This window comes from Oreochromis aureus, linkage group 1, assembly GCF_013358895.1.
Source record: "Oreochromis aureus strain Israel breed Guangdong linkage group 1, ZZ_aureus, whole genome shotgun sequence".
NCBI classification, from domain to species: domain Eukaryota; kingdom Metazoa; phylum Chordata; class Actinopteri; order Cichliformes; family Cichlidae; genus Oreochromis; species Oreochromis aureus.
In genome coordinates, this window is record NC_052942.1 from 27465672 (window position 1) to 27489573 (window position 23902).

Sequence of the window (23902 nt, forward strand, 5' to 3'; positions counted from 1 at the left end):
GTTTTGTTGTTGGATAAAGTTGCACTAAGCCTGGAAATAAAACTGCTCATCAGCCCACACACTAAGACATTTAACCACATGTTGACTGGATCAAGTTTATCTATGGATGCTGAAACAACAACTGGCAGTTATTGCAAAAGACGATACATAAGCCTGTCGCATAGGAGTATAAAAAATATATTACTTGCTTTTTATGTTCATCGGGAAAACAATTGCAGCAATGTAAAATAAAGTATTTGCCTTTCATACGATGAAAGCCACACTATCAGACTAACTTCAGACTGTCTCTCAGCTTTAACGCCCGACACAAACATACTCTTTACTGGGGTCTGGCCAGCCCTTTATGAGGTAATGCGGCTCACTGACACGAAACATGAAATAACCCTCACTATAAACGCCGTGAGTGATCGCTCCACCCGGACGACTGGGATCACTGAGGACGTGGACAAGGCGTGGCGGAAAAACCGGACGGAGGAGCACAAAGAGATCGACGAAGCTTGCGCAAACTCACTGACACGACAGCGGCTGAGTTCTTCCACGTGGACCCTGTCATTGACCAAAACACACTACTGTACTCCGTGGCAGCCTGGGGGCGCGCACGCAGTCGCCTTTGCGCAGTGCAGACCACAGGGCGGCGCGAGCAGGGCGGTGCGGGATAGAGGTGATCTCCAGATATGAACCTGTAAGGTGTCGGAATTAATGCCTTTTGCTGCTCATACATCAACTATGCAGACAGGTAGGCTCATTGTCACTGTGAGTAGAGATTTGAGCTGTTTTCATCAGCTGCAGCGGTTACGATGCGCTTCTTAGTTAACAATACTATTCTTTCACAGCTATCTTTATAAATGTGTTTTATTTAATATAAGACTGTGATGTCAACGTGCCTTTAAAGGAGGCTGTGTGATCAGGCAGTAACAATGAGTTGATGGTGTAGTCGCGGGTCTTGCGTGCTGTGCCAGACTAGCATCGCTGCTGCTCCACGGGAGGAGGAAGCTGCCGGTTATTAGTCTGCGCATCTCTGGGATCTCTTAAACAGGCCATTCAGCTCACAGCAACGCATTTTAGTTCAGAAAGCTAATGTTTGCTGGTCTAAATGGACTGGCGAGTCACAGAGAAATGATCGCTGGAGACAGCATGAAGGGGCTGCAATGAGCTATAAATAGATGGAAACATTTCAAATGATTTTTCCATAATGAATCATGAAGTTTCTCATCCATGTGACAAGTGAAAGCTGTATAACTGCAGCTCTGCAATATTACTGAAGGGACTGATTTTTGTTTGTTTGTTTTTGAGGTTTGTTTTTTCTGTAAGGCAGCAATTGCTGCATTGTGTGACCACTGCAATGCCCATAAAAGTTTCCTCTAGTTTCATTAACACAATCAGAATTAGTAATTCTGTGCACTGTAAAAACTCAAGTATTCTTATTTATATAAATTTACATCAGCAGTGGCAATGAAGAGCCTGCACAAAGGTAGTAACATGGCTGTTTAATTTTAGGTATGCTCATGGAGTGTCACCTGGACCAGCTGGTTCCACGTGTTCTGTCTCTGACCCTGCTGGTACACCTGTGCCTGGCTGCACCAGGTCTTCCAGGAACACAGAGGTAACCGCCCCTTCTGTCATCAAGTTTCATTTTCTCTTTTTTTTTTCATTCATGTAAAGGCATAAATGTTCTCAGGCTTTCATAAATGTGCTGCTTGAGTTGATTTTATTCTATAATTGATTATTATTTATTCCCATTGGATATAAATGTTATATATCACGCTTGCAGATACACTCTGTTAATGTTTAGCGGGGGGGGGGAAATTAAACTAAAAACGAACGCAGGGATGCAGGAAGAAGCTCTTTGAGTGATTTATTTGCTTATTTATTGCACAGGGAGGAATCAGTAGATGCCCATCCCCCTTCTGCAGCACTACCCAATCCCTTTGGCTCTGGAGAGGAGGAACGCAGGTGAGTGGCACATGTACAGTCTGCTGTTATTGAACATCTGAAGTCATTTCACTCAACAGCAGCTTTCTGACTTGGCTGTGGACTTTGGCTGCTCTGACGTGCTAATGATGTGGCCTGTACTATAAAATGATAAGATTACATGTACCTAAGAGCTCATTTATGCTGCATTAATTTCCTTTATGGGGTTCTCCTCACCACACTGCAAATATTATCTCAGCACACATAGCTGCTACTGTGCTGAAATAGTTTGAACTTGCCTGTAATAAACTGTTCAGAGAACAAAAGAAGAAATATCTAACCACACGACAGATGCAGTTTCTTTCCATTTGTTGGTAAGATTAAAATAATGTGTACACGCTATCATACTTTCATCTTAAGGTTATTGCATGTAAGACCAGATAAATGTTAGCTGTATGGAATAGCAGTTGGAATTTACACCACCCTTAGTAAATAATACATGTTGGTTCAAAGCAGGCCTTTGTGCAGCCTGAATCAACATTTGTAAAAAGATTATTCAAGCATTTAGAGTGTCTCACTGTTGCAACATTGCTTCATTTATGGCATGTGATGGAGTGCATGAAGTTTAAGATGTTAAAACAAATGATGCCCTGAGAGCAGTCTCGGTTCTTACCACCAGATCTTGCCTTAATACCTTTTTAAGTCTCATGTAAAGCTCATGACTCATAGCTGATCCAAAATTCAGGCCAAAGGTGTTTCCTTTAGAGCACAACTGAGTTGCCTTCAACACAGCTGCTTCAATCAAAATCTGTCACAGATCATCATTGTTACCATCTACTACATGTAAGATTATGAAAGGTAGAACCGCCTGCTACGACTTGTTACGTGTTAAGAATGTTAAGAAGTTTCTATTATTATATTAAGGGTGTGTAACCAGTTTAATACCTGTTCACTAGATGTCAAGAGTCTATTCACAAATATAGGAAATCATTTATAAGTACACATCTGCCATCTGCTTCACTTAAGATTACATATACAAGTACATAGCACATGTACCTAAAATATGAGTTTAAGGCATGTGCCAATGAACATTTCTCACTTCACAGCCTTGATTTAAAAAACAGTGCTATTGGACTTCTATGGACGAATTTGTCATATTATTTCCAGCAAGGTGAACATATTTATATTTATATCTATCTATCTATATATATCTATCTATATCTATATCTATATGTACGTATGTATATATATATATACATATATGTGTGTGTGTGTGTGTGTGTGTGTGTGTGTGTGTGTGTGTGTGTGTGTGTGTGTGTGTGTGTGTGTGTGTGTGTGTCAATAATAACATTGCTGAGCAACACGGTGGCGCAGTGGCTAACATCTGTTGTTTCACAGCAAGAAAATCATATGTTTGGCCCCAAATTCCTTCCACAGTCCAGCAACATGAATTTTAGGTTAATTAGTTTATTGTTATTGATTGAAAAAAAAATCACATTGCAGAATTTTTCATCAGTCATTAACAATAAAAAAGAACAGGAGCTGAATTGGAGTTAAATAAAAGTGCGCACAGTGATGTCAGGAAACTCATTGTTTAATTTCCTTAAAAATTATATTCAGTTAGCTCACTTTCACTTCTTGTTTTTCCGCTCCCCACCTTTTAATGACTTTACACTCTGTCAGTGAGTCCTGTAACTGTGCAAGTTTATGGTTATCTGTCTGTTTGTATCCAGGGTGTACCCTGTATCTCGCCCTGTTTCAGCTGCGATCAGCTGCCATCTAATGCGGTTAATAAAATTGGTTATTTTTATTGCTACATTCTAGATTTTTTAATGAATGAAGAGGTATTGATTTCTCTTCTCTTCTCACAACATGAGACACAAATTATTTTGTACATCACTGAACATGATTGAAGGGGATCTTTAACTTCTTTTAAACATGTTATAAATGATTTAAAGAGCTGAAACAGGCTCTGTGAGCAGAAGTCTGTGTGCATCTGAACTGAAATAGTGAAGTCCAAGTTTTTGGAGACGGGAGTTTAGGAGCTTGAAGAGTCTGGCACAGGGTGCTTGAGTGTTATACCCTCTACCAGATGGCACAAGGGTGGAAAGAGTCTGTAGCACATGGCAGTTGCACTACCAATCTGCTTTGTAACAGTTTTTCTAAAGTGTGCTTTGTGTTGTGTGTACCACAGTTTGAGACAGAGTTACATTCAATCAAGCCTGAAGAATGGAGGTCAAGGAGGACCAGAAATCACCACCTGGGAACAAGGTAAACAATGCCTCTTACCAGTAGATATTACACTGATGGGTTCTGACTGGGATCACCATTGCCAAATAATGTAGCCTTTATTAGTCAGAATCTAATAAAGTCTTTTTATTTGACTGTATAATTGTGAATTGTGCTGTGCTATGTTCCAGAGGTATTCTTCCTGTTTGGCCTTTATGATTATGATCGCAGTGGGTTCTTAGATGGCTTGGAGATGATGAAGCTCCTCTCAGATTTTAACTCCCATCATATACCTGGAGCAGAGGCCAGTGAGCAGGTTAGCAGGAGCGACTGTATGTGTGTGTATTTGAACTGACAAGGTGTTGGCCTTTTTCCTTCACTCGGTGATATTTGTGTACGTTTGCATGTTGCTTTCAGGTGGTTTCTATGGTAGATTTCTTACTACAGACTCAGGATCTAAACCAGGATGGTCTGCTGGCTCTATCTGAGCTGCTCTCCCCTTCACTCACTCACACACAGGTACTGCAAATGTATTGGAAGTACTGTTAATACTGTTCAAGCTTGATGTAGTTTTATTCACACCTTCATTATATTTGGCTGCAAAAACAACACCTCATCATAACTTTCTACCTTAAAGGACCCAAGCAACAACAATGCACCTCAGCAGGAGCAGGAAGCAGTAGTGGAGGAACAGCTATCAAACGCTATTGCTAATGTGGACAGTGTCGGGGCAGTGGAGCAGAGAGAGGAACAGATTCGTGAAGAGATTCAGCTTCAAGAGGATGTACAAGGAAAGGAAGTTGAACCCATAAGGCAAATGGATGAATATGAGAGACATCAAATCCCAGAAGTCACAATAGAAGATCTGGGGCAGGACCACAATATCCCTGTACATCAGGGCCAACCAGAGATATAAAACACACACACATAAACACACTAGAGAAAACACCACTCTGTCATCTAGGCCTCAGTCTCTTATGTACTGTATGGGATAGCTTCTTAATCAGCATCCCCAAAAATGGTCCTCTTCTGGATCTGAGTTCTGAGTTTCTGCTAATGCACAATTCACTGGACTGTTAAACATGTAGATGGGTGGTCAAAAGGTCTTTCTGGTCAAAATATTTCTGCCACTGTATTGGGATGCTCAATGATTCCCAGAGCTTTTAATGGGTTAAAGGCAGAATGTAATATTAGTTGCAACAATAAAACAGAAGCCATGATTAAAAGAGACCTTTTAATTTTTTTTTTTTTAAGTTGGAAAATGTGTTATTACTTTAATTGAATTTATTTACCATTTATTTACCATTTTCTGCCATGATTATTTAATGTATTTGTTTGCTTTATACCACCAGTTTATGAGCTACTGCATCATTTGACTGGATGTTACTTGGATGTGTCCTCCTCCCCAAATGTCAGTAGACACTGTGGATTCATGTACATGTGGATGGTGGACTTTCTGCACTTTTAGCTGTTTTTTATAATGTTTCAGATTCACAGTTGGTTCAGCTGAAATGAAAATTCGCTCTCCTTAATATTATGTCAGCAAGTAAAATGAGTACATATTGAATTCACTAGACAAGGAGTATGAAAGAAAATAATCTTTATGGTGGCCCCATTGAAATAAAATGAAAAGTAATGTAAAATGCTATCATTATCTACATACTTGAAATGTTTTTAGTGTGAAAGAGTGTACTATTTGTTAATTTTTTAAATTTTTTTTGCTAATTTTTTAAACCATTTTATGCATTTATAAGGCGGAAGAAAATAAATAAGAAACAAGTATTTCTCTGCTCTCTTTGTTTGTTTTCAGTCTGTCTTGTGTTTAAATGTGATACTTATAGATTATTTCATAGAAAATTAACAAAATCCTTGGGAAAAAACCTTTATAGTATGAAAACACATTTTCGTGGCTTCATTATATCAGGAACTTCTGAGGGGTCACGTTGTTGGAAGGCTTTTTTTTTAATCGAATGACTTCTTCAGCAAGACGGTGAGCTTTAAATAAAAAATAAATTAATTAATAATGTGTTATTAGTAGCTCTATGTAATTCGACAATAAAGGTTTTCTGGCGATTAAAAGATGGCAAACGTCAGAGGCGTTTAATTGGTCTCCTACCATACTGTTGCTGGGCAACAGAAAAGCGACCGGACAAACATGGCGGAGAACAGCAAAAGTGCAGGTTGGTAATAGTTACTTTCATTTTCAGTTTGTCTACAAATTGAACATCTTGAGACCACAGTGAAAGTTTCAGTCTAAAACTCTGTGCCGACCCGTCATAGTGGCTGATCTTTGATGAAAGTATTGTCATTATTTCCTCCAGAACTAAGCCAGCTAAGCTAATGCTTCACTATGTGTTCTTTATTTTGTCTGTCAGAGGCCACCGTGCTTAATGCCAAGATCCTCAAGAAGCTCAAAGGCGCTTTTCAAGCCTTTGACACCAAGTCTGATAACACAGTGGATATCAAGTGGGTAAAACAAGACAAGCCATTTACTTTTATTACCGGAAAGATACTTAATAGGTACTATGAAGCTGATTACTATGAAGATCCAAAGGACCTTAAACGTTTTAACAAGTACACAAGATGCAGTCTTGTGAGAAAATCTTGAGCCAGCCCTCATTTCTTTGCATTTTGTTACCAAGGAGCCAGATTTTATTGTAATTTTTAGCAATAGCTCTTTCATTTTTGTTCCAGTGTTGCACCTTTTTTTTTTTGCAACCCCACTTAACACTTACCTGTGAATCACTTTAGCATAAACAAGACACCTACCTCTGAGGACCAGAACCAGTGTTGTGTCAACACCAAAGAACTCAGCAATCTCAAAACAATTCAGCAAAGAACCTGTTTTAACGGTTACTGGTCACCTTCTATTAGCAGACTGTTGCAAAAACACATAATTTTTTCCCCATTTCTTTAGTTGAATCAGCAAAAAATTCCAAAGATAATACATTTGAAAGGCATAAAATAGTATTTTTGCACCAACAAGGTGATTCCCAAAGATTAATGAAGGGAAACAGAAAGAAAAGGATGAGGTATGCCAAATTACACAAAAACTGTTTTCACATAACCTTGCCATGAAAATACAGGGATCTTAGTTTTATTTTGAAAACAGAAGTGCCATGGAGGTTTTTGATGTTTTTGCAAGAACTGGGCCAAATATCGGTGGCAATCATAAGCAAAGTACAGCTGCATTTCAGTCAGTGGTGTTGGTGAATTTATTCAAAATTCCTGAAATTATGAATAAAGAAAAGTACTGACAGATTTTGATTCACCGTGGAATACCATCTGATTGGTAAGAGCTCCCATTTTTCATCAACGAGTCTGACCCCAAACACAGCCGATGCAGTAACAGCATACCTGGACAGAAAAACACAAAATGAAACACAGTCTGCCTGGAGAACTATTCCTGAAGACTACAAAATTACAAGAACACTGACTTTCAAGGGAGTTAGAATTACACAGTGTCTGTATTTCCACTTATGAATGTACATGTTTCAATAAATGGCTGTAAGAAATATTCTTAAAATCTCACCAGAGCTTTGTGCAACCTGAGGAACTCTAATCAGCCACACAGATGAAAACATCTGGCAAACAAATGTGCATGTCCTTTCCCTTCAGCGACAGTGCAGCATGTTTTCTAAGCCAAGTGTGTGCTTTCTATGTAAAATTAAACTAAATGGTAGAGTAGAATATTTTTTAATTAGCATTATTAGAGGTCACAGCAGCTTTAATTCCTAGGTATTTTTTTTACTAACTTATGCAGATGCAGAAAGGTCGAAACACAGCTGTTTATTTAAATCTGCTCTCAGTAGGTTTCCTGTCTGTAAGTTTTTGAATTTCTCACTGGAGGTTTTAAATAGAGTGGAAACTGCACACAAAGTGTCCTCCCTGCTAAGGTAACCAGACTGTATATCTTTTATACAGTCTGACAAACTAAACATGGGCTTGGACAGTTTAGGACATTTTGCTAACCTAAAATTGTTGGTCTGTCCAGGGAAAAACTAATTATTTAGGTTAGAGATTTGGCATTTAGCTTGACAAAAACAAATATAAAGTATTTGCGTTTCTAACTTCATTTCTACATAAATAACATGAGCCTGAAAGTCAAGTGGCCCAATCTCTGAGAGCTGACTACTCCTGGCTTCAGCCACACTTCCTTTTCTTTGTTTTATTTCCATCACATTTGCTGAGATCTACATAACCTGTGAGTTTCCCTGTTAGATATAGCATAGGTGTCCATCCTGCAGTGTGGACTTCTGAATATTAGAGGCAATAAAAATGTGGGACTCAAGTCTCAAGACATACAAAATGCTGTGTGGTTGAGATTACGCAGCTGTTTCCACTGGTAAATAGTTTGGTTGAAGTGGGTTATTTGGACACTGGCTGTGAGAAATAAAGTTTGTGGTTTGTCTCAAGGCTTTCCACTGGCTGAGTGGGCTTTAGTAGGACATTGCAGTGAGATGGTTCATAGCACACAGGAATTAATGAAACTAACTGAAACTGTCCTTTTAAATACTTTTAATGCACTTCTTGTTGTTGTTCTCTAGAGAGATTGGCACCATCTTCTATTCACTGGGTTTCTTTCCCACTCAGGCAGACCTACAGAAGTTCACATCTGAGGTCAGTATAGCATCCTCCCGTAGTCTGGTTCTATTTTGGAAGATCAGTAATGGGATGTGCAAACAGGGTTCTGATATTGTGCATTTCAGTAATGTTACAGAATCTCCTGTGCCATTATGTGACTGTTATAAAATCCTGGGTAACATTAGAAGCATTATTTTTGTTAGAAAATTCAAAGCAACCCCCAACAGCCTGTTCCTGTGCAACCAGGTGGAAGATGAGCGCTCAGGATATATCCACTGGGACAGATTCCTCCCAGCCATGACTAAAGTGCTACTGGAGGACAAGTAAGACAGTTCAGTTATATCATTGTATAAAGAAATTTCTGATTTCTGTGGATGAGAAGAAGGCTGAGATGCAAATAGGAGTTTGTTAAACCAAATTATCTATTATACAGTGTATTTTTCTCTTATACTGAAGGCACACATGAATGCATATCATTACTATGAGTCTTGTGATCAGTCTGGTAAACATTGTGCAAACCTCAGTACTCTATTTTTGATCACTGGTGTTTCAGGTCAGGTTTGTTCACCACTCAGGAAATACTACATGTCAGCCTTGTTTAAATAATTTATATCTCTTCCTTTTGCACGTGAGCTTTTCTGTGCCTGAAGCTGCTGAAGTTTAGATTCAGACTTAAACTCTTAAACAAACAAGCAAAGAACAGCCAGTGCTACATCACTGACGTAATGATTTGGACATTAAACTCACTGTTTGCAGTATTTGGCTTGTCATCATTTCATTACTGCTGTGCTGTTGTCTGTTAGGTTCCCTCCCATCGCTGATGAGCTTCTGCTTCAGGCCTTTGAGGTGAAATTTCCTGCTGTTTCCTTGTTCCTCATATTGTCCACTTTTGCATAGGGATGCTAGTCTGGCAGTATAGGCATGTGATATTTGCTAAAACACAAAGGCACTGACACTCTGTTTGCAGGTTCTAGACATAGAAAAGAGGGGATACCTTAAGCCTGAGGAGCTGACAAATTACATGACAAAGGAAGGTAAAACTGAGGGTTTTGTTTTTGTGTGCAATTAGAAGTAGATTACAATGACACAGTGACAGCAGCAATGGAGATTTCTTACTGTATTTGAGAAATGATGTGATCTGCAAGCGAAAAACCAGCTTTACAAATGTGATAATTATTGAAGTGATAATGTTAATAGTAGAATGAGAGCCTTCAGACTTCAGGAGCATTTTCTGTGGAACCAGCTCCCAGTTTGGATTTGGAAGACAGACACCCTCTCTACTTTTAAGATTAGGCTTAAAACTTTCCTTTTTGCTAAAGCTTATAGTTAGGGCTGGATCAGGTGCCCCTTAATTACACTGCATATAACCACTCCATATTTAATCATTAGTTATTAATCTCCATCTCTCTTCCACCCCTCTCTTTAATCCTGTCTCTCTTTTCACCTCCCACCAGTCGTCCCCTCCTTGAGTCTGGTTCTGCCAGAGCTTTCTTCCTGTTAAAAGGGAGTTTTTCCTTCCCACCGTCAACAAGTCCTTGCTTAAAGGCGGTTATTTGATTATTGGGGTTTTCTGTGTATCATTCTAGGCTCTCTGCATTACAGTATATAGCACCTTTAGGTGACTGCTGTTGTGATTTGGTGCTATATGAATAAAACTGAATCAATGTAGGCAACAATTTGTGTGTACTTCACAGTAAATACAATAGATTGGTCCATGGCTTTCTATGTTTGCTTAAAAATAATTGGCATTCCATTTACTTTTACTTACACAATGTTAATTGCGTGTGTACAGATCACTTGATATGCACGGATTGTTTGAATTTGTTAAGTTGAATTATTTATACCAGTTTTGATGTACACACTTGTAAAATAATTTTATGTGTTCATATTGCTTGGTGTTTGTGTGTAGATTGGAACAAACATCTGTTTTTTCTCAGGTAGATCAGCACGTTTGCGACTTGATTTTTCTCCATATCATATCAGGTGAGCCATTCACTCAGGAGGAGATGGATGAGATGCTGACAGCGTTCACTGATGAAGAGAAGAAACATATCTATTATAAGGATGTTATCCCACATCTGACCCTAGAGCGTAAAATGTAGGCAGCAAAACAATGATTGCTTAATCAGCCTATTGGTGCAGCCAAGTATGAAAGCATAATGTACAAATGCCAAATGAAATGTATGTAGGCAGTCTGTATTATTAACAGTTTTGGTGACATACAATCTGTATGTCTGTTGTGATATAGAAATTAAATGTGCATACTTCAACTGGATTCAGATAAGAATACCATAAGAGTTTGCATGCTCAAGCCCTTGTTCCTTATTTAAGAAATGTTAAAAGGTTTCTCCAGTTTGACATTAAAGGAAAGTCCAGTACAGTATGAAATTACTGGTGTGATGCACTCAAGTTTCTGTGAATGTAAAAAACAATCACCAAAATGGCTTATGTTGGGTTTCTGTGCAGAAATAAAAGAGTTCATGGTACCATTGGTGCTGTTCAAATGTTCTTCTGGGGTGATCTGGAGTTACAGAAATGAGCTACAGCTGAAGAAGCTGTATTTAAGAAAGCTGAAGGCTTGCTGCTTTCAGAACGTGCGCCCAAAATAGAGGGTGAGGGAACATGCTGGGTTATAAAAATAGCGCAGGCTCCTCACCATCTCTGCAGTGGACTGCAAGTATGCAACACTTCTGTTGCATGGACAACATTCATTTTTAATCATTTGTTCATAGATAGAAACCTTGTAGTTATTGGGTTGGATTTTGTTTTGCTTTCAGAACTGCCTTAATTGTTTGTGGCATAGATTCATTAAATTACTAGAAACATTCCTCAGAGATTTGGGCATATTGATATGATAGCATAACACAGTTGCTGCAGATTTGTTGGCAGCACGTCCATGATGTGACTCTCCTGTTTCACGACATGCCAACGGTTCTGTCGGACTGAGATCTGGTGACTGGGGAAGCTATTTGAGTACAGTGAACTTGTGGTCATGTTCAAGAAATTTGAGAACTGAAATGATTTGAGCTTTGTGACATACGTTATCCTGCTGAAACAGCCATCAGAGGACAGGTACGCTGTAGTCATAAAGGTTGTCTGTGGAGTTTAAATGATGCTCAGTTAGGACCAAGAGGCCCAGAGTGTGCCAAGAAAATATCCTCCACACCATTGCACCACCAGCACCACCCTAAACCTTTGGTACCAGGCAGGATGGATCCATGCTAAACTTGCCTGCTGTTTAAATGTGGGCCTATTGGTGCAGCCAGTGGGCAAAATATGAAAGCATGTTTAAATACCAAATGAAATGAAATGTGTTAAATGTGGGAAGAGAGGAAACAACCTTCATCGCAGTGAATTATGTTGTGACAAAGAAGCTGTGATGTTACATCCAACAGTATTTGTAACTAGTGTCTAAAATAACTTCTGAATTCAGCAGACTTTGTTCTCAGAATTGATATAAAAAAAACAGAAAAGAAAATAATCTACTTCTAAAATGTAGTTTGCAGCCAAAATGATTGTGAACATTCTAAATAAATGACCCCCAAAAATAAGAAAAACAACAAATCAATGATTGCTTAATCAGCATTTTATCAGGCAATTCTGCATCAAATAGTCAAACATGCATGAAATAGTTAAACACAACGTTGAAACATGGATGACACAACTTATCTAGAGGTTAGATAAGCAATGCGGTGGTGAAAACAACCACTTCACTATGTGAGCATGAACACATGCTATGGTTTCCATTCACAGTAAAAACACAACCCGTTACTCTTTAAGACATGAGGAAAGATCAGCCTATAGTGATAGAAAAAGTTTGTATTAAAGGTTCCCTTTTCACTAAACCCCAAAAGTAAAAACAGAATAAGGCTCATTATCTTTCAATCAATCAATAACAAAACACCATTAAATCAGTACAGCCGTGATACAGAGAAAAGATTTAAAGGGATTTCCTGTTCTCTACATTTCCCTTTTTTCTTGACCTCACACTCTGTAAGAAAATAAATGCGTTCCTCTTTAAAAAAGGTGCTCCACACTTCAAAAAGCATGTTTGGTAAAATTGAGAAATGAACAAATAGATTAATCAAGAATGACAAAAAGTCCACTTGCATGTTGAAGTTTACCTGTGAAAGTGAAGGTGGATCTGTGGAAGGAATGTGAGAGCAAGAGAGAGAGAGGAAAAAAAAAACCAAACAATAGCTGGCTATGATCCCAGTTAACTCCAGCTGCATCAGTAAATACAGGTTTGAATATAAGAGAATCCAATCCCAGAAGGTAATTAGATGATGGTGGAGAGGCTGGGCCCCCCTTTCACCAAAAGATCATCTCAGTGGAGGTTTAAAGTAACAGGGACCAATATCTTTACTCTAAATCCAATACGTGAAGCAAAGACTACATGAAGAAAATATGATTTGACTGGTCCAGTATTCCAGACATTGGGGATATTCATGATGCGCAACAGCATGGATTCAAGTAGATTGTTAATGCCCCTTTAAATAACTACTGTTCCACTATATCCAGCCATATCACATGACACGCATGTCAGGAACTTCACTGTTGCAACAACAATGGCTAGGATAGTCCACGCTGGTTATTTGGTCCTTAAAGAGCCATAAAAAAAGAGAACAACAAAACATAATTAGAAAGACGATGTATAACAGGTATGACGAAATAACAGAAGAGAGACAGGAAATGGAAAAAGGAAAGGAAAAACAGAGCATGGAGGTAGAGAGGAAGATTTTGACATCATGTGCAGCTACCAAAAGTGGTCTCTTAACATTGATTTTGCATTATTGCACTGCAACGGAACCACAGAGGAATGACAGTCCACACACAAACACACCCAAACCACTAAGCACACTTTTCACATACACAGGGAGGAACAGGGGCTTTCTTTGCCTTTTTAATGAGATAGGAGAGGGAAGAGGAAGGATAGCCTGTCATTAAAAGAACATTTTAGTGTCTTTAAACCTGCACCTGGGATTACTTTGCAGCTATTTAGCGGTCAATATATATATATTATCCCTACTACACCAAAGGACGGCAAATTTGGTCCTAGTTCAAAAATTATTGTAATTTTTCATTAAAATGCTTCAGATATTTTCAGTCATAGGCAGGTTCAGGTTCATCTGAAAATGTGTGTTGCACAAAGGCAGGTGAAGTCTAAAGCTTGTTCACTGGTCTGAGTTGTAGAGTTCAAGTAGTTGACAAGATTCACCTACTTCTGATTCTTCTGAATCTTTTCTGGTTTTCTGCATAGTGAAGCCCTGCATTTACATGATGTAAGGAGGATTTTTTCCTTCAGCAGAAGTTGTGCAAAACAATTAAAAAGGCTACTAAAAGCGTTGTACTATTTAAAAAGAAACTTAAAACCCTCCACAACCTACAGTTTGGTATCTGACCTTATCCATACCTCGTTCCTCTTTATCTCATACTGACTGAACATCTTCTTGTAAGGCATTGGATAAATAGAGGACAGCTGATTTAAAATCAATGGAGTCAGATGATGGATTACAGTGAGTTGACATGGAAGTCCAAGTAAGAAAAAGCAGGACTGATTTTGTTAAAAAAAGAAAAAAAAAAGAAAAAAAGAAATCCAATTGAGATGATGTACACGGGTTTCACACGCAGAAAAAGACAAGGAGAGATTAAATCAGTGATGGTTTAACCTAACTGATAATGAACTACAATGAGTCTAGTTAGCAGATATTTCACTTAATTACTTAAGTATAATTTTTGATTGCCTTTTCTTTGTATTGTTTTCAAAAATCAAACATTTGAAGGCCTAACCTGATAGATAACCACTGTTCTCCATCATCTGACTCCAACTATGAAGGATAACAATTTTCCTTAATGTGCACCTCAGACTGTGAGACACAGAGGAGAACTCATCAGCCTGATACCTGCGTCAGTTTCTGAAGGCTAGTGTGCATCACACCTAGATCAAGTTTCCAGAGTCACGCGGTTCACTAACATCTGATTAGCACGACACACACACAAACATACACACACACAGACCACTTGGTGTCTGTCGTTCTCTAGATTTGCAGAACCAGGCCAGCAGCTGAGACGTTGTCCCCTCCACCTGCAGTCTGATAAACTTCAGTGCACACCAGCACTGGTGCTACACAGATCTCATAGTCCTCTTCACTCCAACAGCTGACAGGCCTGGTCTCCTGTAAAGGGATACGCTGGCTTCCCTCCTGTCGGCTAACGGAGAAAGAGTCGTCCATTATGAGCCTCGCCTTGCTGGGATCAATGTCATTAGAGCCACAGACGTGGCGGTTAGCTGTGAGCGAAGCCTTGGCAGTGGCTGACATGGTGTTCTTCCACTTGGAGCCACGAGTCACAATCATGGCTTGAAAGGCCAGCGTGTGGACATGGAGTCGGGTCAGTGGTTTGCCTGTAGCTCGGGCGCCATTTGCCCGACTTTCTGCACTGGCTTCCTTGTCGCGCTGGTTCAAAATGCGATAGACCTCCCTCATCTGGTCAAGAACAGTAGCTACACGAGGGTTTGGGTCTGACAATACGGTGATGTTGGAGCCTTTGAGCGAGCTAAGCAGGTTTGGAAGTTCCTGCTCATTCATCCCCAAAGAGTCCGCCTGGAAAAGCAGAATTAAGGTAACTCATTAAAACCGATTTTACTGAGGGGGATACATCTTCATCAGGTCTGCACATGTGTGTTGGCTGATGGTTATTTTGTTATGCTGAGTGGAATAAACTACAGCCTTTGTGTGACTACACAAAGAAAACCATAGCTTTGAGGTCTAGCCACAACAATATTCAATAATTAGCAAAAAATAATTGCAGTCCATTATGTGTTTACAGTATTGAAGAGGTTTGATTATGGGCCAAAATTTGCACCTTTGAAAGCAGCAGAGCATGGCTTTACATCACATTTCCTAAAAATATAATTATGCAAAACTGGAAAGCAAATACAGCTCCTACTGAGTCAGCCTGCTTGGAACAAATTTAACTAACCAAATCTTCCTGGCATCCATCTTTTCTCACAAAGCTGACTCATTCTGTTTCTGTACATAATAATTTTACTTCTTCAGTGTTGGTGATATCATTTTGCTCATTGATCAGTCAAACATACATGGGGAATGACGTAGTGGAGCAGGTCTTCCATGATGCTCTCTTCCACGAAACTTGCCATTTCAAAATGAATTCCAATTTGAGGGGATGAGGAGGAAAGCAGGTGTCCCAGACGGGAGAGGAGGGCTTCTCTCTCACCTGAAATGATCCAAAAGAGGTGGAAGATTAAAGAAGAGTTGTAGACGCTGTCAGGCAGATCGCAGGGTGTAAAAAAAAAAAGAAAGTGAGAAGAGAAAGGGTACAGTGACGTTAAAGGAAGAAGCAACTCAAAAGGAAAGACAAAAGGGTAATGAAAAGAGTGGAAAAACAGCAGAGACATGGGGAAAAACAACAGACCAGAAGACAAAGGTACTGTCAGATCAAATAACACACAGCTGATCTGCTGTGCAAACAGCCTGGCTCAGAGGGGGAAGCTGGTTATGAGCCTATGATACTACCTCTGTGTTTTGTTCTTCTTTTGACATCAGTCCTTATATACAGCTATCACCAAATGTGGCCAAAATCCAGCCAAGTTCAAGTGTCAATGGTCAGTATGCTTAACTATGCTTAAAGCCCTGAACTTTCATAGACACTACCTGACAAAGGTGCATGGGATCATATATCCATGATCTCCTGATTACAAACCCTCAACAATTTGCGTCACTGTGAGAATAGCTCCAGGTAACAGTGATACACAGCTAGCCAGTGGCCATCTCTGGTCCTGCCTCTAGCATGCTCTACTCAGACACCACCCTCATAAAAACAAATTTGAGCATTTCCAGTACTGAGAGATGACAATCTCAACTCCAGACAATGACCCAAATTATCTACCAACTTTGTCCAGAGTTCATATTTAAGGTGAAACCGCTTTCCTTTTGATAACTACAATTAGTAGAATTTTACTCTCCCGGTGATATGAGAGAGTAATGCTAACCTCAAACTGCTTTCGTTAAGCCAGGATTATACGTTCAACGTCAGTGAGCCCAACTGTGCATCAGAAAGAAGGGAACACCTTTCTTACCTGACCGGAAGGGGAAGTTGTCCATCATTTGAAGCCCTCCCACCACCAGTAGGTCAGGTTTGAAGTCTATAAGTTTCTGAGCAAACTCCTCCATAGAGGACAGGTAGGGGTTATTGGCATCGCTGTGAATGATGTATCTACAGAACACAAACACACAAACAAAGTGAACAACTATCACCTCTGAGCACCGTGTACACAAGCACTCCACTCTTCTGATGCATCTGTATGACACCTACCTATTGGCTCTACGTGAGGTATAGCGCCCCCAGCGGGCACCAGATGGATACTCCAGAATCAGATGAATGTCTGGCTCATCTATCACTTTACCTGCCACTGAGGAGATCACAAATTACATAAAAATGACAAAACGAATATTTCATTCAAAGTAAAATGGATGTATCAGTTTGTGTTAATTCGAGTACCTGTAATGTGCTGCGACAGGACATCAGTAAAATCGGTGCTGAAAGTTCCCCCTAGCAACACATCACATCCCTCGGTTGCCATGCGACTAGCCATTACTGGAGCATTGCCGCCTACTGACCATCTGTTTCCAGGTAAGTCACGCGCCCCGTCGACCAGCTCGCTAAAGAGGGTTTCATTTAGCATAAAACGCCTGCGGGAGAAGAAAAAACTTTGGTTTAAACTGTGATGGTGAAAACTGACATTACTGTGATTTATGGTGCTTAAATTACATTTTTAATTAACTTTCCACAGAATGAAAAAAAAACAACAACAACAGCATCTGCCACTAATATGATCGCTTAACTTCTTTCAACAATGTTGTCTACAAACATCTTAGTCCACAGAGACTCCTCTTTAAGTTTTGTCAATCTGTCCCTTACCACTGCAAATAACAAGAGACTCAGAGGTGATACCTGATATAACCCCCCACCCCGAACTACTGCACACCTCACACCACTGTCTCACTGTCCTGCCCTGTCCTCCCTATCTGACTATAGCAAATCCTGCCAAATGACCATTGCAGCAGTGGCAGTCGAAGGCTGAAATATATTACTTCTATGTCCATCCTTTTGAGCATTAAAAGTGGGGTGATCAAGAAAAGTGCAGTAGGACTCTCACTAAACATACAAGGATGCCAGAATGCTGGATATCAGAATGAAACAGCATGAGGACTTGGCTTGGTTGCCAGATAATTGCATCTCATTCTTGCTTATCAGTTAACGCTCACACAGCAGCTTTCTTATAGCCTGAAGTCACAAATATAAATACTTGTTAAAACATTTTTTTTTTAAATGCACATCTCCACTGATAGGTAGAACAAACAAGAGTAATAACAAATCTCCCTTTCAAAATAAGCATCCTTATCCAGATAAAAAACAATTTTCTCTTGTTCTTTGAACATATTATTAGACATTTATTTATTTAGATTAGATGCTTCAGAATTACTCTGCATGGTATTTACATAAAGTCTAAATACATTCAGTCATTTTGCAGCCATTAAGAACTTACAATCCCCAAAACAGGCAGTATAAGGGCCAGAGAAATAAGTTTAAATGTTAAAAAAGACACAGTTTCTGTCTCTAACAGAAAAGTCTTAATTCATGTTGGCACGCATTCTTTTTCTGTGTGGGTTCCTGCTGATTCTGTAGTCTTGTTGCCCTTAGGGTGTTTTATTCCAGACAATGAACAAGAGCTCACAGGCGCCAGAACACGAGTAGTCAGCAATGACTGAGCAGATCAGGGAGATTAATTCAACTGTATTCTCAAGACTTAAAAAGCCTTTTCAAACATGAACAGCATCAAAAATGGAAAAAAAACTGTATACTTTCAGTACAAACACCTCAAATTCCAGTTTAGGATTAAAAGGAAAATTCAGAAAAAAAACTCAGAGCACCGATAGGACTGCAAATATTTAATTAGCCACAATTTTATTTATTCAAAGTACATGTGTATCTATGTATATGTACTCTGAATTTGCTTCCAGATCTGGACCTCTACTTTTAAATGGGCTCATCTTCACACAAACATCACTTACTCTGCAGCTGCTCCTGGTGCAAAGAAATATGCAAAGCTCTGAGCCAGCTGCTCCACATTTTCTAGGTAGTCATGATGCAGGGGCTGGTCTGTGGGCTGGATGCCTGTTTTATTAAGCAGTGACACACCGTCTACTATCAGGTCAACACAACCTCCAAAACCTGTGGATGAAAAAGAGAGAAAGAAACTCAAAGAGGCAATATTCATTTGAAAATCAGGACAGGGAGAAGACTGGTGTGACTCATACTAGTCACACTGCTTTTACCTTTGTGCTCCAAAGCCACTAAAATAACCTCTCAAATCATGTAAGGTGTGCTCCAACATCATCAGCATTTAAAAGCAAACTAGACAACATTCCTGCCTAGCCCTCGAGTCTAGCTGCAAGTTGAATTCATTTTAAATTTTAGGCCTTTTCTATTGTTACTGGACTACGCTTGACGTGTCATTTCTCTTCCTTTTACAGGTTATAACCAGTGTTTTTTTGTTTTGTTTTTTTCTATCACTGTTTATAATAACAATAATAATTTTCCTTTTTACTATTTCATTGTTGCTTTTTTGTATTGATGAAGTTTTACATTATAAACATGGTGCCATGCTACGATTTCTGTGATAGCATATGCTGTATGAAGTACGTGTGTTTTTCCGCCTGAAACAAAATGTGCTACATATATAAAATTGTGTGCTCCAGGGCATTTTAGAAAATAAAACATACTAAATAGTGAGAAATCCACACAACCTGCAGCTGCTGTGCCCAGTACGGCTGCATTTATCTCCAATCACAGCTGAAACAGTGACACACTGTCAGAGTTTCAGCTGCTGGATCGATCATATGTCCCATCAGCAGATATAGAAGCTCTGAGCTTCACAGATGCCGGTCATGTCTGAACAGGGGCCAACACTTCAGGCAGGCAGGCAACTTGTTTAAGATTTGAATCCATTTTGCATATCTGACTGACGCTGGCGTAAACTTTACTCACGCTCCTTTGTCTGAATTTGCAACCCTATCTTTTTTTTCCTGCTATAGCTTCATATAAAAAATATTAATAGAACCTTCTGGAATACAGTTAGATTTGCTGTCATAAGGTTAGTATGAATATGGTGCATTTTATAGTCCTTCAGGACCCTGTCACAGAAAGCAGGTTTAGTGGAAACTCTGAGTTTGTTAACCCTGAGAGGAGATGAGTGAGTTTACTGTTCCTGAAACAGAGCCAACTTAACCTAACCTGTTCCCCTATATATTTTATTGAACAGAGCTTCTCTCTGAATGTTCCCTCATGCTGCACCTGAACCATCTCTATGACACCATTTCATTTCCCCCATTATTACAGTCAAAGTCAAAGCAGTTTACATCTTTACAAACAGTAAAATGCTGGTTAGTCTTCTTTTCAAATCAATCATGAATGTAAGGATAACAGTGGACATCAATGGGGACCGTGGATTAGCTCAGAATAAAATAAAGAAGTTGCCCAATTGTTAGTTAATCTGCACTGCACATGTTGTAATCCCTGTTGCAATAAAACTAACCTTTATTACACTTTAGGCAAAAAAAAAAAAAAAAAAAGACAAAAGACAGAAAAAGATCAAAGATCAATCGTTTCTGATGCTGGAACAAATGATGCTACTATTGTTGTCTGCGCCACTTTAAGATTCTTAAATGGGAATAAATGCAGTTTAAAGTGAGCTTTTAAAAACAGACTAAAGACCTGATGTTGAGCAACATTTTGAAAAGCTGCAACATCCGAAAAAGATTTGCACCACTAGATCAACAAAAATCTGTCTTCCTTACACTGCGGGAATTCAAAAGTCAGTTTACAGCTGAATATTTATATTTAAGAAATGTAAAATGTCATATTTGGTCACATTCTTTAACTATTTATCTGTCTATGAAAAATCAAGAGTGGGTAACTGATGACTGAGTGGACTGGTTGAACTAAGTCTCATCTGTTTCTGGAGCTAAAAACTCAGAGTTGATTAAGACAGAATTTAGAGTTAGCATTTGTCAAACCTGTTTCTGGGTCAGGTTAAGTGTCAATAAGCCATTATTTATGTTGCAGTGTTCAACGCTGCAACTAAGCAGCTAATAGCAATAAATGTTAATCCATCCCCTCGTGGATAACTCTGCTCTGATACCAGTGCTCAAAATAACAGACTGGCCAGCACATGTTGCCACAGTATTTTGTTGTTTATTTTTCTGGTTATTTACGAACCCTTTTGGTGCAATGAAAACAAGCTTTCACTTATAGTTTGTTTTAATTTGATGTGACACACAAACACATGCAACTAGTCAACAACAACAACAACAAGGCTGATTCTGATTCTGTTGGCAGAAATTCCTTATAATCACCTTTAATTACATCAGGTTGTACTGTTACTGAGCTTATTGGTGACCTATTGGGTAAAGGCCTGACAGACAAGTTGATTCTTATTGAGTGTGTGTGCGATGGTCCAAAGCACAAGGTTTTAGGACTTGCTCACAAGACAAAACACTGGATTACTATAAGAATACCTGAGCTTACATCACATGAGCCTGCACAGTTGTTTTTAAGAAGTTCAAAGTACAACCAAGGGTTTTTCTGCTTATAAACTTCTGGCAGGAAAACTCACAAGACTGTTCAAAACAACTTAACTATTTATCTCTAAGTGGGGCTTGTTTACTCAAGCATAAATAAATAAATACTCTAAATATCTCTTTATTATAAAAAGGCCAAAATAACAGGAAAGTGGACAGACATCTGTTATTTAAGATAACACAAACACTCTTCCTTAATGTCATGCAGAGAAGTTGTCATTACATTCATAATCACCCCAAACCATCTGTTTTCATCCAGAAAAAAAACCCTAAGCTCCAAAAACTATTAAGCTTCCTTTGCTATTTAAGTAGTGTATATATTACTGATAACTGCAGATACTGCCCCACCTTAAACATTACTGAAGTGAATGCCATAATTGGCTCATATCATTGTTGAAATCATTGGATGCATCCTTACTGGAAGATAATTACCAAACAGGAAAACAGCTAAAACACTCACACAAAAACTGATCTTCTGTTTAAAAGAAAGCGGAAAAGTTGCATTTAAATTAAATATATTTTCCTTTACACGCCAAATGCCAAACCTGTAACCTGCACATTCATTGAGACTTTATTTCTAAGCTGGATCTAATCATCTTACCTGGTGACAGTCTTTCATGGTTATTGCCCCCTCTGCACCTTCTATTCAGGCTTCAACACACAACCTTATTTATTTCCAAAACAAACCCCATAAATGTACTTTTCTCTGTTTACTAAAGTTCGACATAAAATATGAGGCAAATATCATCCACTGCGTTAACAACTTATTTTCTGTTAGTAAATGCGGGCAGTGACTAAGGTTAGTGTTAATCTGCCGCAGTTTACCTGATCGATCATTAATCCACAAACCCCTGAAATTAGGTTGCACTCATAGAGTCTATGGTTAGGCTAGCCACCGTTAGCTAGCTCGTAACACTTACCAATCGCTACTCTGGGTCTAGCGACGTTATTCATCCCCACTTTCTGCTCAGCCCGGAGCAGGGAGGAAAGGACCGTGTCCAGTCGGTCGTCCAGCACTGCATTCTGGGGTGGCCGGAACCAGAGGGCCAACACAACCACAAATAAGGACACGACAGACCCATATTTCACCCACGGTACCCTGCCTCCCGCCTCCATCGCTCGCTCTCTCGCTCTGTGTACAAGCGCTCTTTCCCCCTGCGCTGCCGCTGAAAAGCTGTGCTCTAGGTTGTCTGTTTTGGTCGCCCGAGTGTCCCGGATGTACCTTAATGGGGCGGATACCGAACAGTGGATTTTCTGCGATACTAAGCAAAATCACTTCAACTCCTTTCTTGTCTCTTTTACAGATATCCCCCCCCCCACCCCAAAAAAGTAAATTAGGCTTCGCTTCAAATTCTCTTGGGAAAAGGGAAACGCTTACGTGGAAAACTAATAATTTTATTCTATGAGGGGAGGGACGTGGACGTGTTTGTTTTTGCTGACAAGGCGGAAGTGGCTCGTTTGTCTTTTTTTCAGTTTAATCTTTGATTGTGTTTGCTTACTTCCCCAAAGTATTAAAAGTTCACTACACAATTATTGCGGCGAAAACGATCCTAAATATGTTTTTCCAAATCTATTAAAAAGCTTCATGAATTGGATAAATTGATCCCTTATTTTATAATTTTCTGTTATAGATACAAAATGACTCTTTTCTAATTATTTTATAAAAAAAAAAATGAGGCCATCGGTGGTGGCTGTGGCTCAGGTCGTAGAGCAGATCAGCTACTGATCGGAAGGTTGGTGGTTCGATTTCTGGCTCCCCCAGCATGCCAGATATCCTTGGGCAAGATACTAACCCCAAATTGGCCTCCGATGCGTTCATCTGTGTGTGAATGTTTATTAGTTGCACTTGAGTTTAGAGTCGAATAGTTAAATATTTGTGTTTGTAGATTATGACAAATAAATATTCAGGTCCACAGATGTTAATACTTTTTACTTATATATGCAATATGTGTTTCATATGGATGTCAACAGGATTGCAAATTGGTACTAGTGTTGGTTTTTTTCCCTCAGAAAATGATCCAAGTTGGGGAAGTAATGGACTGAAAATGAAGGATAAATGTAGTTTTATACAAACACACACGCACAAAAAGGAAGGAAACATTGAAATTAATCTGTATTCTTTAGGTAATGTCAGTAACAGGGCTGTATTGGTTAGAGACACTCAATCCAGTCAATGTTTTGGAATAACTTTAACAACTAGGTTTACATTTTGTCCCATAATTGTGCGTTTTTCCACAACAAATGTATTAGTATTTTGTTTTAAATTCATTGGTGGGACAGAAAATGTGTGATTGTCAAATGGCCAAATTTTGTATTTTTAATAAATTGGATGTTGCTCTTTCTGGCATATAAATTACAACCAAAACACAGAGGCAGGGAGCCATAAATGCATTTGTAATTTTAAAAAAAAAAAAAAAAAAAAAAAAAAAAAAAAAAAAATCCATTTAAGAGTTACTGGGTGAAAGTCATGTATCATATTTTCATGTGTTCATAATCACTTGAGGATTGACAACATC

The 23902-nt window shown here is 39.1% G+C and overlaps 3 protein-coding genes across 4 annotated transcripts; 2 read left to right on the forward strand and 1 right to left on the reverse strand.

Annotated features, from left to right (window-relative positions):
* The first annotated feature begins 485 nt into the window (after positions 1-485).
* Positions 486-5914, forward strand: cgref1 (cell growth regulator with EF-hand domain 1). Its single transcript, XM_031730927.2, has 7 exons — positions 486-736; positions 1498-1603; positions 1879-1953; positions 4106-4182; positions 4332-4456; positions 4558-4659; positions 4778-5914. The coding sequence occupies exons 1-7, from the start codon at positions 700-702 to the stop codon at positions 5054-5056; spliced, it is 801 nt and encodes a 266-aa protein (XP_031586787.1). The 5' UTR covers positions 486-699; the 3' UTR covers positions 5057-5914.
* Positions 5915-6076: 162 nt separating this feature from the next.
* efcab2 (EF-hand calcium binding domain 2) lies at positions 6077-11215 on the forward strand. 2 transcript variants are annotated; one of them, XM_039609306.1, is made up of 7 exons: positions 6077-6320; positions 6516-6606; positions 8688-8760; positions 8971-9047; positions 9528-9570; positions 9692-9758; positions 10662-10786. In XM_039609306.1, exons 1-7 carry the CDS (start codon positions 6296-6298, stop codon positions 10709-10711), a joined length of 426 nt encoding a protein of 141 aa, XP_039465240.1. In that variant the 5' UTR covers positions 6077-6295; the 3' UTR covers positions 10712-10786. The 2 variants fall into 2 exon arrangements, with proteins under 2 accessions (XP_039465240.1, XP_031586725.1); XM_031730865.2 differs by having other exon boundaries at positions 6082-6320; positions 10708-11215.
* Positions 11216-12292: 1077 nt separating this feature from the next.
* On the reverse strand, positions 12293-22675 carry adpgk2 (ADP-dependent glucokinase 2). Its single transcript, XM_031730902.2, has 7 exons — positions 22307-22675; positions 18819-18978; positions 17245-17435; positions 17059-17155; positions 16823-16959; positions 15824-15960; positions 12293-15326 (listed from the first exon to the last, which is right to left on the reverse strand). Exons 1-7 carry the CDS (start codon positions 22500-22502, stop codon positions 14763-14765), a joined length of 1482 nt encoding a protein of 493 aa, XP_031586762.1. The 5' UTR covers positions 22503-22675; the 3' UTR covers positions 12293-14762.
* Positions 22676-23902: the final 1227 nt, after the last annotated feature.

Coding starts and splice junctions, on each gene's coding strand:
- adpgk2 (XM_031730902.2), bottom strand. CDS start 22,502: ATGGAGGCGGGAGGCAGGGTACCGTGGGTGAAATATGGGTCTGTCGTG. Junction 17,436..18,818: donor GCACCAGGAGCAGCTGCAGA/GTAAGTGATGTT, acceptor CTTCTCCCGCAG/GCGTTTTATGCTAAATGAAA. Junction 15,961..16,822: donor CAACTTCCCCTTCCGGTCAG/GTAAGAAAGGTG, acceptor GGATCATTTCAG/GTGAGAGAGAAGCCCTCCTC.
- efcab2 (XM_031730865.2), top strand. CDS start 6,296: ATGGCGGAGAACAGCAAAAGTGCAG. Junction 9,571..9,691: donor TTCTGCTTCAGGCCTTTGAG/GTGAAATTTCCT, acceptor CTCTGTTTGCAG/GTTCTAGACATAGAAAAGAG. Junction 9,759..10,707: donor AAATTACATGACAAAGGAAG/GTAAAACTGAGG, acceptor ATATCATATCAG/GTGAGCCATTCACTCAGGAG.
- cgref1 (XM_031730927.2), top strand. CDS start 700: ATGCCTTTTGCTGCTCATACATCAACTATGCAGACAG. Junction 1,604..1,878: donor GGTCTTCCAGGAACACAGAG/GTAACCGCCCCT, acceptor TTTATTGCACAG/GGAGGAATCAGTAGATGCCC. Junction 4,660..4,777: donor CTTCACTCACTCACACACAG/GTACTGCAAATG, acceptor TCTACCTTAAAG/GACCCAAGCAACAACAATGC.